The sequence below is a fragment of the Arachis duranensis genome, chromosome 1 (assembly GCF_000817695.3).
Source record: "Arachis duranensis cultivar V14167 chromosome 1, aradu.V14167.gnm2.J7QH, whole genome shotgun sequence".
Lineage (NCBI taxonomy): Eukaryota > Viridiplantae > Streptophyta > Magnoliopsida > Fabales > Fabaceae > Arachis > Arachis duranensis.
Window position 1 is genome coordinate 339165 of NC_029772.3, and position 15510 is coordinate 354674.

The window sequence follows — 15510 nt, forward strand, 5'->3', positions numbered from 1 at the left end:
CTTGAGGGAGGATTCTAGCTGCAAGAGTTTTCTTTCTAACTCTTTTCGCCGTTCCATCTCCTCTTTAAGGTACCTTTCGGTCTCCCTTTGCTTCTCCCGCTCTTGTTCCAATTGCTCCAGGCGGCTATGGACCAATCCCATTAGTTCGGCTATGTGGGATGGTCCGTCCTTTTCTGATTCACGCCCATCTGAGGAATTTACCTTTGGATTCTTTACTCCGGAGGTACCCTCCAGATTAGTGCAACGGATGGCGTTTGGCGGCCCAAGTGTGTGATGGATGAGAACTCCGGGTAGGCACGCAGCTCGGGAGGCTCCGTCCGACTTGTGCTCGCGTGTGAATGGGGGGTGGTACCTGCAAAGATACTCCGATGCCTAAGTTAGCAAGGGTGTAAGCAGGTCTAGAGAGTATTGGGCTTAGAGATACCTGAAGGGGTGTCAGGGTATTTATAGAGGCGAGCCAATAACCACCGTTGGTGTAGTGCCATATCTTTAGGGTGGTAACCGTCCCTATTATCTTGGGGAGGTTAAGATATGGCTTTATGAGACGGTTAGAGAGATTTTAGGGGCGGTTACTCATTTGAATGAGTGTTTATCTGTCAGCTAATCTCGCATCCGACCTCTTCTGACCAAGTCGTGGTTGATACCGACTTCTTATGTGAAGGCCGGTACTTAGCTAGGCTCTAATCCTTTGGATTAGGCCTTTTAGTTGGACCTGGGCCTTTATATTGGGCCAGGGTATGAACAGGAGTAAAGTGTGATTTATTATTATCAATTTTATAAATAGAATCAAGAATAAATATAAAAGAGAGAACAATAAAAAATTAAAAATCACACTTTACACCTTCAATTTTTTAAACAATTAAAAAGATTCATTCCCATATCAGCACTACAAAATCACAACCTCAAAATGACCTTTTAAATTATCAATCTATTTAAGAAATGAGAAGAGTTACTTTCTTATACCTCAAAAATAAAAGAACACATGAAATTGGATTCCATAAATGGTGCTGCGAATAGTATTGCATAAAAAATAGATAGTTTTGGTTCAATATATTTTTGAGAAGGTAATGGTTAAATTTGTCCTTAAAAAATTAATTATTTTTTAAATTAATCTTTAAAATATTTTTTTAATCAAATTCGTCTTTTAAAAATTTTAAATTAATCAAGTTAGTCCTTCTTTTATTTTTTTTTTGTTGACGACACCAAAATTTATTAATGTGGAACGTTAAGTGATATTACAACACATATTTTAATTGATATTAGTATGATAAGTTTATGAAATTAAATCAAATCAAAATCTAATTGAAGGGAGAATTTAAGGCATTGAAATCTCTCAATTTGGAGTTAACTTGATCTAATTTCATAAACTTATCATGATAGTCGGCAATTAAGACTACTAAGTATGTGTTGTGGTGTCACGTAACCTATCACATCAACAAATTTTGATGTCATTAGCAATAAAAGTGACAAAAGGACTAAAATAACTAACTCAAAATCTAATACCAAAAAAAACTAACTCAAAATCTTTAAAGAAAGAATTTAATTAAAAAAATATTTCAAAAACTAATTTAAAGAATAAATAATCTTTCAAAGACTAATTTATTCATTCACTCTCTCAATAAGCCAGCAATTTAAAATATTTTTCTCTCCACTATATACATTATAGGACGAAACTGCCTTAAATGGAAAAGGCATCTAAACCAAAAATACAAGCATCCTTTCCATTTAGATTATAGAATGATGTAACATTGAAAGAGGAAGGAAATCCCAATGGACAAATGACTCTACCACAATATATGAGTCAAACTGTCAAAGGAACCCCAAAAGAACTAACAAAGTACTGCTCGAAAAATATCAAAGTGTTCATTGTTCTAGTTCTCATATATATATTTTACACTTTGTAAAAACTCTTCTCATCTTAGAAAAATATTTCTTAATTGTTTGTAATCAGGTTTCATACCTCACATATCATATACCATTGCTAGAAACACGTTGCTTTGCTGCGGAGATTTGGAGGTTGTTTCGAAATCGCTGCTAAATGGAAGGATACCGGTGGTTATGGGAGTGGTTTTAGATTGTGTTCTTGATTTGATAGGAGTTCCTCTTGTGGTTATGTAATTTGGTAACATAGCATTTTTGTATATGCATATATGACTAAATTTTCTCAAATTTGAAAATGCACCATCCGATCATATACTAGTCAATGAAACTAAAATGTAACATTCCTAGCACAAACTAAAAGGTTTTATGTTCATATCCTATAAATAGTAAAATAAAAGTGTTGTAATGATAATAAAACTTAGAAGTATTTTTGAAACTTTTAACAAACTTTAAAGACAAAAATATATAATTTACTCTAATAATAAAGAGTATTTTAGGGAAAAAAAAATGTATACACCAAACTTGTCTTCAATTCCCACTATACGTAAAAAAATATATATATATTTGATACTGATTGAATAACTTTTTAATTTCAGAAACTAAATTGTAATTTTAGTCTATGTTGGAGAGAAATAACCTTCAGGACCAAAATGAAGATTTAATCTTGTTCCACAGTACTCCCAACATCATTAAAGAAAGATAGGTTTGGGAAGAGAAATTGGGTCAATCTAAGATGGTCCTGTGTAAACAGACGTTTGGAGACTTGCATGGCAATTCATCTTCAAGAACTTCATCTAAGTCGTAAATGCGATAAGAAATTGCATGAAAATCAAAATTCAAAAGCCGCCTATACTAATATAAAACAGTTGTAACATGCAGGTGCTTGCACTCATCGCTGCTACGGCATACCCACCAAACTACACCTCTTTATTTGGAAATTGAATCTGTCCCTTGGCATTTCTCCTGTAACATATAAGTATAAGGACTCTGAGATCATTGATCCTCCTTTGCTTGGTGTCCCAAACTTGTTGGAACTACTTTACATATGGGCATGTTTTCATTCTTGCTCAGAAGCTTCAAGGATGGATGAACCTCAATATCGCGGATGAATATCTTATCTTCAATATCAAGATTACTCACGTCCACCTCAATTTTCGAAGGAATGTGCTCTGATGGACAGAGATATTTTACGCTAGTTCTGATCTTATTTAACATCCCCCCTGTAAAGGCATTCAAAGTTAATATCATGCTAGCACTATAACACATTGAAGCCAACTTAGCTATTTAAAAAAAGACCAGATATTTTAAGTGGCATGCTAAATCGTCTTTTACACTATCGGGAATTGATTAGAAATTTTTAAACACAGCTCTCTGTAATAAATGGCCAGTGTGAAAAGAATATTACAAGCTAATAAAACACAGTGTGCTAATAACGAATGAACGAATGAATTGCTATAAAGAGTGATATTGAAATAAAAGTTTGATTGGTACTGGAAGATATTAGAAGCAATTAAAGAAAGGCAACAAGATAACCCCACGTAGAAAACATCTAAATCCAGAATTCCCATGTTGCCCATATTTTCACAAGGTAACATGCAAACAGTCCATTGAAGGGCTTACTCAGGATGTTAACATGCAAAACATCTAAGGGTGCCTTTGGACATGATTCTTTCTTTTAGCATAAAATAATTTTCTTGGGGCTAAACAATCACTTTTCAGTTTCCACATATTGTATAATTTGTATTTTTAAAAATAATCCAAATTTCAAACAGATATATTTTCAGAACTTTTGTAGAAACTGATTATAGTATCTTCTCAAAATAGAGCAAGAAAATGGAAGAAAGTATTAATTCAAAGAAAATGTCAAGAACACATTGTCTTAGACTCTTAGTTCAATTGCCTCCTTTAAGAGTGTGTTCTTTTCATTATCCAAACAACCATACATACTCGTGCTCTTCTTCCTCAGAGAACTGCTTTGACAAATTCCTACAAAGTCTCATTTGGGTAGAAAAATTCCCAATTAATTTAGAGATCCCTTATTCTCCTAGACTCCTAGTTCGTTTGGTACCTGATACTCAACAAATGCCTTCTACCAATCTACTACCTTCTTTCATGCCTTTTTGACTACTAGTACCAAGGCAATCCCCAACAGAAACGCAATTAACTTGCTGTCTATCCCATAGAGGTCTTACATAGCAATTTATTTGCTAAATGCTAATTCAATGATTACAAACCTTTGAAATAAAAAGAGTTAACAATTGCTCTTGTTCACACTGAGAGATTGCTGAAGTTCCATATTTTGCAATTTCACATAAAACTTTCCAAACAGCTTAAAAATGGGGAATAGATTATAGAGAAAAAGGTCCATATAATTAAAATGAAGGGAAAATAAAAGATCGGAAGGTGTGCAATTACATTTATGATATCCTCAATATCTTCGACATTAAAGTTATGCCAAAATCATTTGAAAAATGGATAACAAAGAACAATCTATGTCTAAATTGTTGGAAGTTCTTATATCTTTAATTCATGTTTAACATATGCAAATTTTAATAGCAAAGTATTTTTCCAAGAAATTTGACATTTGCCAATCTCAAAAAAAAATTACAATTGATAAATATTTAAAACCTACAGCGTCCCTCAGCCAAGAAAAATACTTTGGAAGTGTTGGCAGAGGACTGAAGGGTGAGGAGTGGCATGAGCAGTTCAACAAGATCATGTTTGGAAGAGGTTTATTAGGAGGAAGGGACAAGGAAAGCGAAGGACACTGAAGCCGCTCCTTGCCATTGTGCACATTGTATTTTGTGACCCCCCAAATGGGGTCTGTGAATAAGGTCTGTTGCTTCATCCCTTTCCTTCCCCAGCTTTTCCTTCCATCTTCTACCAAACTCCCGGAGATAGGCACCACATCACCATGAATAGTGTTATGTCATCATCAATATCAACAGAATTTGGCTCTGGCACTGCAGATTTTCTCGGCCTAGGTTTATGCGTTTATTTTTTTTTCCAAAGTTAGGAATGAGACTCGATCCCACGACCTCTAAGTGAGTATGGAGAGACTATGCTATTTGAGCTATAACTCGTTGGCAGTTTTATGCGTTTATTGTTATTGTTTATTCATGATACTTGCACTAAAGACCTTAATCATATATATATATATATATATATATATAATGCATCAAAACCACTTTAAGCAAGCAACTAAGTAGTGTTGATCATATTCATATTTCATTCCCTACTAACCCAAATATTGTCAAATGACGCCTAAATTGTCACAGTGACTGAAATTTCCACACCAATAAACTGTAGATGAAAGCCAAAAAGAAGTACCTTTCTGAACACCAAGACAAACATCTTCGCCTTTGAACACAACCGGAACATCAACCTTCAAATTCATCCCATCTTCAGCCCAAACAAACACCAGATTCAGAACCTTCCCACTCTCCTCGTCCCTGTGAATCTACAGGCCACATATATATTAAAAAATAAATAAATCGCAGTCCATTTTTGTGTTGAAAATTTAAAAAAGAGCAAACCACTATTTTGGCACGAAAAAAGATAATTCCAACAAAATAGCACCTAAATGAAATAGCACAGAAGTATGAAAATAAAATGAAAAAAAAATCATTTTTGAAAATATATATTGAAGTAGAAAACCTTGATGGGAAGAACAGTTCCGGATTCAAGCAAATGGGAGGATCCTGAGCCAGCACGGATCTGCAGAGGAAAACGTGTGGAGCAAAAGGAAAAGGCGTCGTCAGGGGATTTGAGTATGGTCTTAATTTGCTTCCTCTCAACGGTGACCAAATGCTTCTTCGACGAAAATGAAGGCCGAATTGTAGGATCCTTTTCTAGAAGGTTCTGGAAGAAAACCACGGCAGGGATTCGACCTTGCGTTCTTTCCCTTGCAGAGACTCTGCTGCCGGTGAACTCTCTCGGGATCGCTTGGATGGTGTGGTAACAAGAACTCTGGAATGATGATGGTCCCCGACGGGTAGCCGCCGCCACCGTTCTGAGGTGACCGGCGGCGGAGCGCCACCGCTGCGCCATGAGCGTCTTTTTATCAGTGTTCCTGCTGCAATGCGGAAATGGGGTTTGGCAGAGAGAGAGAGAGAGAGGGTTTTGAGAATTAAGGGGTTAAGCCGTTAAGGTTTTTTTTTTTGTTTTTTCTCACCTCTGGGTTTGGTAACCATTGTCTCAGGAACCTACTAGATGAGATGTTATGGGCCTAGCGCTAGATCATTTGGCCCAATACCTTGCGACAAATTTTCTTGACTCTAACAAATGAGGTCTGCAAGTGAGGCTTCAGTTGAGTGGCTTAATATGTTACATCCGAGTTTAAATTTTGGTGGTGTTCAAGTTCAACTAATAGATAGAACCTTTAAATATGTGTGTGAGAGTGCGATGCCTAGAATTAAAAACGGTTCAATCCATCCGACCAAAAAACAAAAAACAAAAGAGGTTTGTCGCACTAGACCTATTCTGGTGACTAATGGTATATACGTTTTGCTGAAAAGTGTACCGGATTCGAATCCAAGCTATCACTAGGAACTAGGAAGTGATTATATGAAACCCATGAGAAGAGAAAGGTGTATGCATTATAGTGTAATATTAAAAAAAAAAAAAAAAACAAAGTGATGGAAATTTTTGGACTGTATTATTATCTCTTGAACAAATATTAGAAGTCTAATAAAATACTCTCTGATTAAGAAAAATTAGGTAAAAATAGTAGAAGGTAATGAAAAATCTATTGAAAAAGAAATTATAAAATGAAACTAAAGCAGAAATTACATATACATCTTTTCGTATTACAACTTTATGAGAAAGAAAATACAAATAAATCACTCCAATAAAAAAAAAAAACAAAACATCATTTTTAATTGTTGGTATGGAAGTTTATTTTGACCAAACATGAGCAAGGTCAAAATAGCTCTAGAATATTAAAGCACATGGTATGGAGTCTTGATGGTTCATCTTAACATCATACCAAGAAGCACAAGCTCATATCAAGATTAAAAGAAAGGAAGAAAAATCTCGAATTTGAATGTAGAAGATTAATGTCAAAAGAGGAAGGTAGTTGTAGTAAGATCCAAAGGTTCCGTAACAAGAGTCGAACAAGCACTTTAGAGGTCTAGAAGAGGTTAAAGGAATCAAGAACTCGAGAAGAGGAATCGAAAACATGTTGAAGCAACACTTGGCCAAAATTGATGAAGTGGATAGTTCACTGGGGGTAGTTGAAGACGACAGAGGCCTACAATTAAAAAAAAAATATATGCTTAATTTTCTAGTCTAGATGTAATTGCCTAATGTGGAGAAAAAAATTGGTATTTAAAGAAGTAATCACTTTTCAGAACATGGGTAGAATTTTGTAATTCCCAAAAAGATTTAAATGGTAGGTGAAATTGCTTGATTATCAAAAAGAGCCTAAACATGGGTAAATAAGCTTAACCTCCAAGAAATGCAAATCTAAACAGAGAAGATTTCTATAAATAGATTATCAAAATACTAGAAATGGGACTTTTTGTGACGACCCAATTTTTATCATGTCATTATAAATGCTAATCGTTAGGTGTTACTATCGAGTCATTTTATGGTTATGAACATATGACACCCTAAGTTCAAGATCATTCAGAAAGCCCTTAGTCTACTATTAGACTAACAAAAAATAGTAAAATCATATTTCTCAAGAAAAATGCTAATAAACAGAAGAAAAAACACTATAGTCTTGAAGGCTTTACATGGTATTAGGTGTCTTTCAAAACGCTAAACATACTTTGTGGTCTAGGTTGTAGCAAAAAACAGTCTTAGTGTTCAGCGAACATTACCGTTAGTTCCATCTATAGAAACAGTGAAGGAAAGAGGGTGAGAACCTATGGTTTCCGGTAAAGTACCAACAAAAAAAGGTTGTGATAATTATTGGTTCTAGTACAAAGCTTTAGCGTTTAATCATTCCTGCGTATACTAGTTTGATCCTAGGTTCAAAGTCTCGTGTCCCTAGCTTAGCATAATCTTAGTCTTTCTTTAATTATACCACAATCTACAATCTCAGTAAATAAATAGCAGTAATAATAGACAAACATAGAGAAATCACATAGCATAATAATAAAGAATCAAGCACATAACAGTTAACACAGTCACAAAGAATATATGCAAATTGCAAATCATGAAGAATACACATCAAACAACATAATGTGTATCTGTCTTATGTAGGTCATAATCTCACGCATTGATTGACTACTCATAACTCGACGTTATTTGAGAATGAGCCCAAATATGGCTTCTTAATTGTGTATAGTCAGCATACGTGTTTCATGGACGAAATCATTCAAGGCTGTCGACAATCATCAAAGAGCTTGATGCCCCGATATGTTCCCATTGAGAAACAGAGTTTACAATCAAGTGGGTCTCCCCACATTATTTAGGCATTGAACAGGCGAGACAAAACCTCGACCCTACCAAAAAATTATTCATTCACAAGCATCTTGGTGTGGTTAACGTTCATTATTCCATTACATATAGCTTTTAGGATATTTATGTATGTCATACTCTGTTTTATTTTCTAAGGTTGCGGTTGTTTGCAGAGACCGGAACTGAGACCAGGAGATTGGAACTTAATATCATGTTTGATGATTAGAGACTAGAACTAAAGATATTGAACAAAGCCGGAGCAAACAATGTTTCTCGTGCTTATAGTCAAAATATAACTCAAGCTGTCGAGCAAATCTTGAATCGAGCAGGATTGAATATTGGGGTGACAATCAACCTTATTTTATATCCCTTTTTTTTAGATTATGTTTTATAGGATGAACTCCCTATGGGAGTCAAAACCCCTAAATCTCTTACAAAGTTTGTTGAAAAAAGTGGAAAATCGACTATAAAGCACATCACTTGATATTCAGTCGAAATAGGCGAATTGGCGAATAATGAATATTTGAAAATGAGATATTTTTCTTCTTCACTTACAAAGAACACTTTCACTTAGTTTTCAAATTTACAACTTAATTCGATCCATAGTTGGGTTCAATTAGAAAGAAGTTTTCATGATCAATTCCTTAGGAGAGAAATGAAGGTGACTTTGTCCGACTTGTTCATAGTAAATAGAGAAAAAACTGAGTCAATCGATGACTATCTTATCCGGTTCAAGAATACGAGAAATAAATGTTTCACACCTATTTCTGAACCAGAAATAGTCAAGATTTCTATCAACGGGCTCAGTTTCAATATTCGAAAGAAATTGGTAAACCAACAATTTTTTGACCTGGCTCAGTTGGTTGATAAAGTTCAGAAAATTGAGAAGTTAAATAAAGAAAAAGAAGAGTTAGGGTCGAACAAAAGAAAATAAAAAGGTTAACTACGTTGACTGCATGAGTGAAGAAGAGTTGAACAGTGAATCTGCTTTTACTGCATAATTAAAAGATGGACCTCCTTATATGTGTCGATCTCTTAATTCAGCAAAAGAAAAGACTCATTTGTTAGGAGGAAAGAATTATTCTTTCGACCTAAGAAAAGCTTAACAGATTTTCGACATGCTGTTAAACGATAAATAGCTTATACTTCCTGAAGGAAAAATAATGCTATCTATTCCTAAAATTAGAAATAAAAAGTTTTGCAAATTTCATCAAGTTTCTGGACATTATACTAACAATTGTGTTCGTTTCAGGAATTTGATACAAAAGGCATGTGCCAAACTAAATTGCCTCGACACATATTGTGGGGAATAAGTAACAAGTTTATTTTCAAAGCCATGGTCAACTCATGCGGAAGTTCGACAGGAAGGACTTGAGGAGTTAAAGTTTTCGACCATAGCTTATCAAGGGCTTCTGGGTTTTCGATTTGAGGCTGGAGAGAGAATGGAGGTAACCCATAGTGCTCTTTCGACTTGACAGTGGGTTAGGATGATATGAAGAATCATTGTTGTCTTTTATGTTAAATGAGTTATTTAATAAAATGACAAAATGCATCAATAGAATACATACCCTTTGATTTCGATCATAAAAGAGTAAACAGTCAAATGCCTTCAAGAGGAGTTTTGGAAAACTCATAAGGGACAGTGAGTTGAGGTTCGAATACCGATTTGAGCCATAGAATGACAATCCAAAGAGGTCCGAATGGGTTGATTGACGATTCCCCTCATTGAATCTCGCTAACTACTGATACATAAATATTTTATACCCTTTTTCATAACATTTTTCAGTTGTTTTTTATTATATTTTATTAATTTTTATTATATTTACAGCAAAAATCCTCTTTGGATGCTACTTTGAGTTATTTTGGTGTTTTTACGATTTTAAGTGAATTTCGGGCGAATTTGGCAGAGTTTTGTGTAACAACAAAGAAAGGATAGTAGATGCTGTTAATCCTGACCTCCTTGCACTCCAACTAGCATAACATGAGATTCATAGGTCCAATTTACACGGTCTTAACGACGTTAGAAATTTAACTTTCAGAATTTTCCAACGATATATAATAGTTTACACTTTTCTTCTGGAATCACTGCCAAATCTGGCGCTAAACGCCAGTCATGGTCCCAAGAGCGAGATGCCTAGGGGATGGAGGAATAAAAAGATCCCTACTAAAAGCTTCTCACCAAGGATGAGGGTGGTATTCACTGCAAATCCAATCCAGCCTCATACAGTGAACATGATCCTATCTCTTGAGCATATTAAGCTGATCCATAAGAGCGTAGGAGAAGCTCCCAGCAAGGGTTGAGGATTTAAGCCTCTATGACTATCTTCCTCCTTGAAGGAAATGACCGTCAAGCTAGTAACAGTAAAAAAAAATGCTTGTTGGGAGGCAACCCAACCATAAGTATCATTTAGATTATTTCATTTTTATTTTGGTTTTATTTTATTTTATTTTTCATTAATTTTTAAAGTTTTCTTAGGTTTTCTAATGTTTGTGATCATGTACAGCGCTTAGAACAAGGACAGGAAGACTTAGACATAAAAATAGAATACCCTAGAAGATACTCCTGATGGCGCTGGCATTTAGCGCCAAGGGGGGATGTGAGCATTTGGGCATTTTACATCCAAGCTGGACGTTTGCTTGGGAGAATTTAGTCCTCTTGGGGCGTTTTACGTCTATATTGGACGTTTAACGCCACAGAGGAGGTAAAAAAAGGAAAAAAAAAAAGAGTTTTAAATTTAAATTTTTCTTCCACTTCTATCACTTTTATCGTTTTCTTTATGCTCATTTGTGTGCTCTTCATGTCCTTTCCCATTTTCAGTTTTCTTTGCTTGGGGACAAGTAAAATTTTAAGTTTGGTATTGTAGAGCAAGTTCTCGATTTATATTATCATCAATATTATCAAAGGAAGGTGAATCATCTTCATAGAACACAGCCTGGGGAAGGAGTAGCAACCACCATAACTAATGTGGTTAAATTTCATTATCCCTTGCCTTATCTTATCTTCTGTCCTTCAAGCATTTTTTATTTTCCTATTTTCTATTCCTGCTTTAGCATGATCACTAGTAGAATTTTCTTGTTTTCTAGTTTAGTTATTTATTTTATTGTTTACATCTATTTTAAAAACTTATTTTTTTTTAAAAAAGAAAAATTTCATGAAATATTCACTGAGCTTAAAGAAAAATATTTTGAAAAAAAAGTAATAAAATGCATGAAATTTGAGTTATATATCATGAGTTATACATATTTTTTTAATTTTTAAATTATTAATTTTTTAATAAAATTTTTTAATTTTTCAATTATTAATTTTTTAATAAAAAAATGGGCAGAAGAGTATTAGAAATTATATCACAAAACGTATGTAGTTCGAATCAAGGTAATTCAAATTTCCTCTGAAATTGGTCCAATTCTAGTTATGTTGATTACTTGTAATTTGAATTTGATTGCTTTAAAATGAACCTCATTCAAACTACATGAAATTGTCCTTCTAGAAAATTCTTATAACGTTTTTGAATTTGGTAGAATTGTGTAATATATATTTCCATTTGGTTTATATCTATGATTTATCCTAAAAATAGTATTTAAAAAAAAATAAAAAATATATTTATTAATCCTTTTAACCTGATGTTGTTCCCAACAAACTCCTGCAGTTATGAGATTTGATCTATAACTTTGTTCATCAATTTCTTTAATTTGCAATGCAAATCATATTTCTTTATTTGAAGAAACAAACAATAACAGTAACACAATCGAAACTCAATTGTATGCAGAAAATAATAAAAAAGGAAGAGTGAAGAAAAAGGAGAATGTCATCGACGAATTCGCCATGCGCGGCCTGCAAGTTCCTTCGTCGGAAGTGCACACAAGAGTGCATTTTCGCACCATATTTCCCGCCGGACAACCCACAGCGCTTCGCAAGCGTCCATCGCGTCTTCGGCGCCAGCAACATCGGCAAGATCCTCAACGATCTTAGCCCCTGCCAGCGGGAAGATGCGGTGACGTCCCTTGCGTTCGAGGCGGAGGCGCGCCTCGACAGCCCAGTGTACGGGTGCGTCAGACACATCGTCATCCTCCAACAGCGCCTGCACCAAATACAAATGGACCTCCTCCACGCCAAGAGCGAACTCAGCGCCTACATCAACCCACAAGGCATTCAGGGTCCGTTCTCCCCTCATGGAATTCGAGGGCTACCACTTTACCCTCAAGGAAAGCCGCCGTCTTCGTCTGCGGCTCTTTTCGGCCCGCCTTACGGCCCAAATGTTATTCAGTCTTTGATGCCACCATCTTCTGTGCAGCATAATGGAACAATGAATGCTAATGCCGACCTGGATCCAGAGCAGCGCGAGTTGTTGGGGGCAGCACAGCAACATGACATGATGGTCAGAAACTATGAACAGCAGCAGCAGCAGCAGCAGCAGGAGTATCTAAGATACAATGCTGCTACTGGGGTTATTGAACCTGTGGCAGCTGCAAGTCCGGTTTCAGTTGTCACAGCCGACGGTGATGGCCGTGGAAATGGAGTTTTTGCCCAGATGGCTGCACATTCAGGCGGTCAAGGAGGTGAGCTGACACCTTGTTTGGGTTTGGGGACATTTGACAGTGGTGGAACTTATCACCATCAGTTGCAACAAGAACCACCACAACATGGAGGAGTAGGGGAAAATTATGTTGGTCTTGCAAATCGTCATCACTATCCTGTTGAGGCGCAATTCCTGCTCCCATCACAACAACAACAGTCAGAGAGTGAGGACTGTAAGAGTGTCGGCCCTTGTTGATGATTTTTCTGATTTTTTGCAGCTAAATGGTATTTTTTTTTTACCAAAGAAGTTTTAATTCTAAGTATGTTCTTTTTGTTATTGTTATCTGTTTTTGGGTTGATTATAGGATAATGATATTGATGGTAGTTAGTTGTGGCTTTTGCTTATAATAATAAACAGGCGAGAGAGCAAGAAGTAGTTGAGGAAGCTGGTGGCTACTGGTCATGGAATCGGAATAATGATAATATTAATGCATAGATTGCTGGTTTGTAATGAGCAGAAAAGATGATAGTTTTCTTTTTCTTTTTTCTTTTTAATTTTGGTGATAGACTTAATTGAAGGATTTTACCATTCACTTGCTCCTCTTGTTTTTGAGCTTGTCAATTTGATGATGTACTTACATGCATGTGTGCCATGCATGCTACATAAACAAAGATTTTGACTTTTTATTCATGTTAGGTATGCACTATGCTGTGCCTTTAATTTTTGTCCGTTGTGTTAATCTATGATGCTCTAATTTCTTGCCAGGTAAGGTTTATTTAGGTTAGTTGATCATGATTACCTTAATATGACTTAGGCAATAGTTGGATAGATATCTGAATTATGAAGAATTTATTTCTCTGTGCTTAAATTTCTGAGGTTTTTTGCTTTTTGCACATGCCTTTCACAAAATTATTACATTACAAATATTTTCATAACCAGTATTGAATTAAAGACCATAAAAAAAGACTGGGTTTTCCAATGACTCAACCTAAGAATAATAGTTAACAATTATATAAGAAAAACCTGCAAGGCTCTCAATCCCAACATTCATCGTATTAACCTTCTATATACGTTTATAACCCGGCCAATAAAAATCACAACAAATTAAAGTTCTAACCAAATTTAAACATTAATTACTTGCACATGATATAAATATACTGAAATTAATCCTAGCAAAATTAAACATTAATTTCATTAAATTCACAGTATCAATAATAAATTTATAATATGGAAAAGTATAGATAACCAATAATATTTATTAAACACAGAAAAGAAACTATTAAGAAAATGTATAAATAGACAATAGTGAGAGATTATAATAGTTCACTTTTGGCTCTAAAAAGTTATTGGTGGATCCCTATGTCATCATCTTTACAGAAGAAACGGCTTAAATCCAACAAAAGACTTGGATTCTCACCTTCAGAATTGTCTAGATAATATACTTAATAAATCACGACCTCAAAAATCGTATAAATAGGAACATCTGATTGAATAGTAGTGTAAAATTAGTTTATTGTTAATTTTACAAAAATCCATAATGTTGTTAAGATGGTCCTTGCATATTAGGAGTAACTTATAGGAAAGATGTGATCAAAAACACCTTCATTGAATTGAATTAAAGTTAAATCTATGAAATAATGCTACCGCATTGCATAATTTGTATAAACTTTTTCAGTCAACAACTTTATCCAAAATCAAACATGCATGCTTCAATAGCACAAGTATCTATGAGATTGTGTGTATGTGCAAGCAAGAATAACAATAATATTAATGTTGTCAAATAGACTATTGTCATTGAACTTTTGTAAGATTTTGATTCTATGGATAACTTGTTATTATATTTGTTGAACAGGAAAGTTGCAACGGACGTGGAAATGTACTACAATAACCACTTCCTTATGCAGCATGATCTCCTTAGAGAGCTAGCAAACCATCAAAGCAACCAAGAATCGATCGAGCGAAGGAAAAGGCTGGTGATCGACTTGACTCAGAATGGGAAAAATTGTCCCAACTGGTTGGTAGGCCAGAATCAGCCGGGTATCGTTTCTCGCATGCTGTCATTCTTATCTGTAAGGGGGACACAACAACAACAGAAGCAGGAACAAGTCACTGCTCGCATAATGTTTGTTTCAACTGGTATGTTTCTCCCTCTCTGTCCCAATCATGATAAGAATGGTTTTGTCTTGTGTCACATCCACGGTCTTCTGATATTGATGCTATATATATTGTTTGCTTCTCTGCAGATGAAACATTCACTCCTGACTGGTACAACATGAACCATGATGAAACTGAAGTTCTGATTTTAAATATCCATTCAAACAAGTATACATTTCCGGATTTCATTCAGAAAATGAGAAAACTCAAAGTTCTCATAGTCACAAATCAGGGTTTCCATCCTTGTGAATTGAACAACTTTGAGGTACTTGGTTCATTACCATGCTTGAAAACGATTAGACTGGAAAAGGTTTCGATTCCTAGCCTCTGCAAATTTAACAAACTAAGTCTTTTTTAACCTTTATCTTTGGCTATCGTTCTTTTTTAAATTATCATCTCATAAAAGAATAAAGAATAATTCAAAAAAACAAAAACAATAAGATCAATAGCAATTAGATAAATCAAAATACATAAAAAAATAAACAATTATATGATAGAATTAATATGAATATATTTTATAATTTTATCATTAAAAAAATAAAATTAATAT

General features: G+C 34.8%; 3 protein-coding genes across 3 annotated transcripts; 2 read left to right on the forward strand and 1 right to left on the reverse strand.

The window, feature by feature from the left end:
* Nucleotides 1-2699: 2699 nt before the first annotated feature.
* LOC107480248 (uncharacterized) lies at nucleotides 2700-6051 on the reverse strand. The gene is made up of 3 exons (XM_016100686.3): nucleotides 5539-6051; nucleotides 5212-5341; nucleotides 2700-3101 (listed from the first exon to the last, which is right to left on the reverse strand). The coding sequence occupies exons 1-3, from the start codon at nucleotides 5929-5931 to the stop codon at nucleotides 2875-2877; spliced, it is 750 nt and encodes a 249-aa protein (XP_015956172.1). The 5' UTR covers nucleotides 5932-6051; the 3' UTR covers nucleotides 2700-2874.
* Nucleotides 6052-12092: 6041 nt separating this feature from the next.
* On the forward strand, nucleotides 12093-13061 carry LOC110272877 (protein LATERAL ORGAN BOUNDARIES-like). The gene has a single exon (XM_021125475.2). The coding sequence runs from the start codon at nucleotides 12093-12095 to the stop codon at nucleotides 13059-13061; it is 969 nt and encodes a 322-aa protein (XP_020981134.2).
* A 1346-nt stretch (nucleotides 13062-14407) lies between these two features.
* Nucleotides 14408-15318, forward strand: LOC110280931 (probable disease resistance protein At5g66890). The gene is made up of 2 exons (XM_021142185.2): nucleotides 14408-14942; nucleotides 15050-15318. The coding sequence occupies exons 1-2, from the start codon at nucleotides 14627-14629 to the stop codon at nucleotides 15316-15318; spliced, it is 585 nt and encodes a 194-aa protein (XP_020997844.2). The 5' UTR covers nucleotides 14408-14626.
* Nucleotides 15319-15510: the final 192 nt, after the last annotated feature.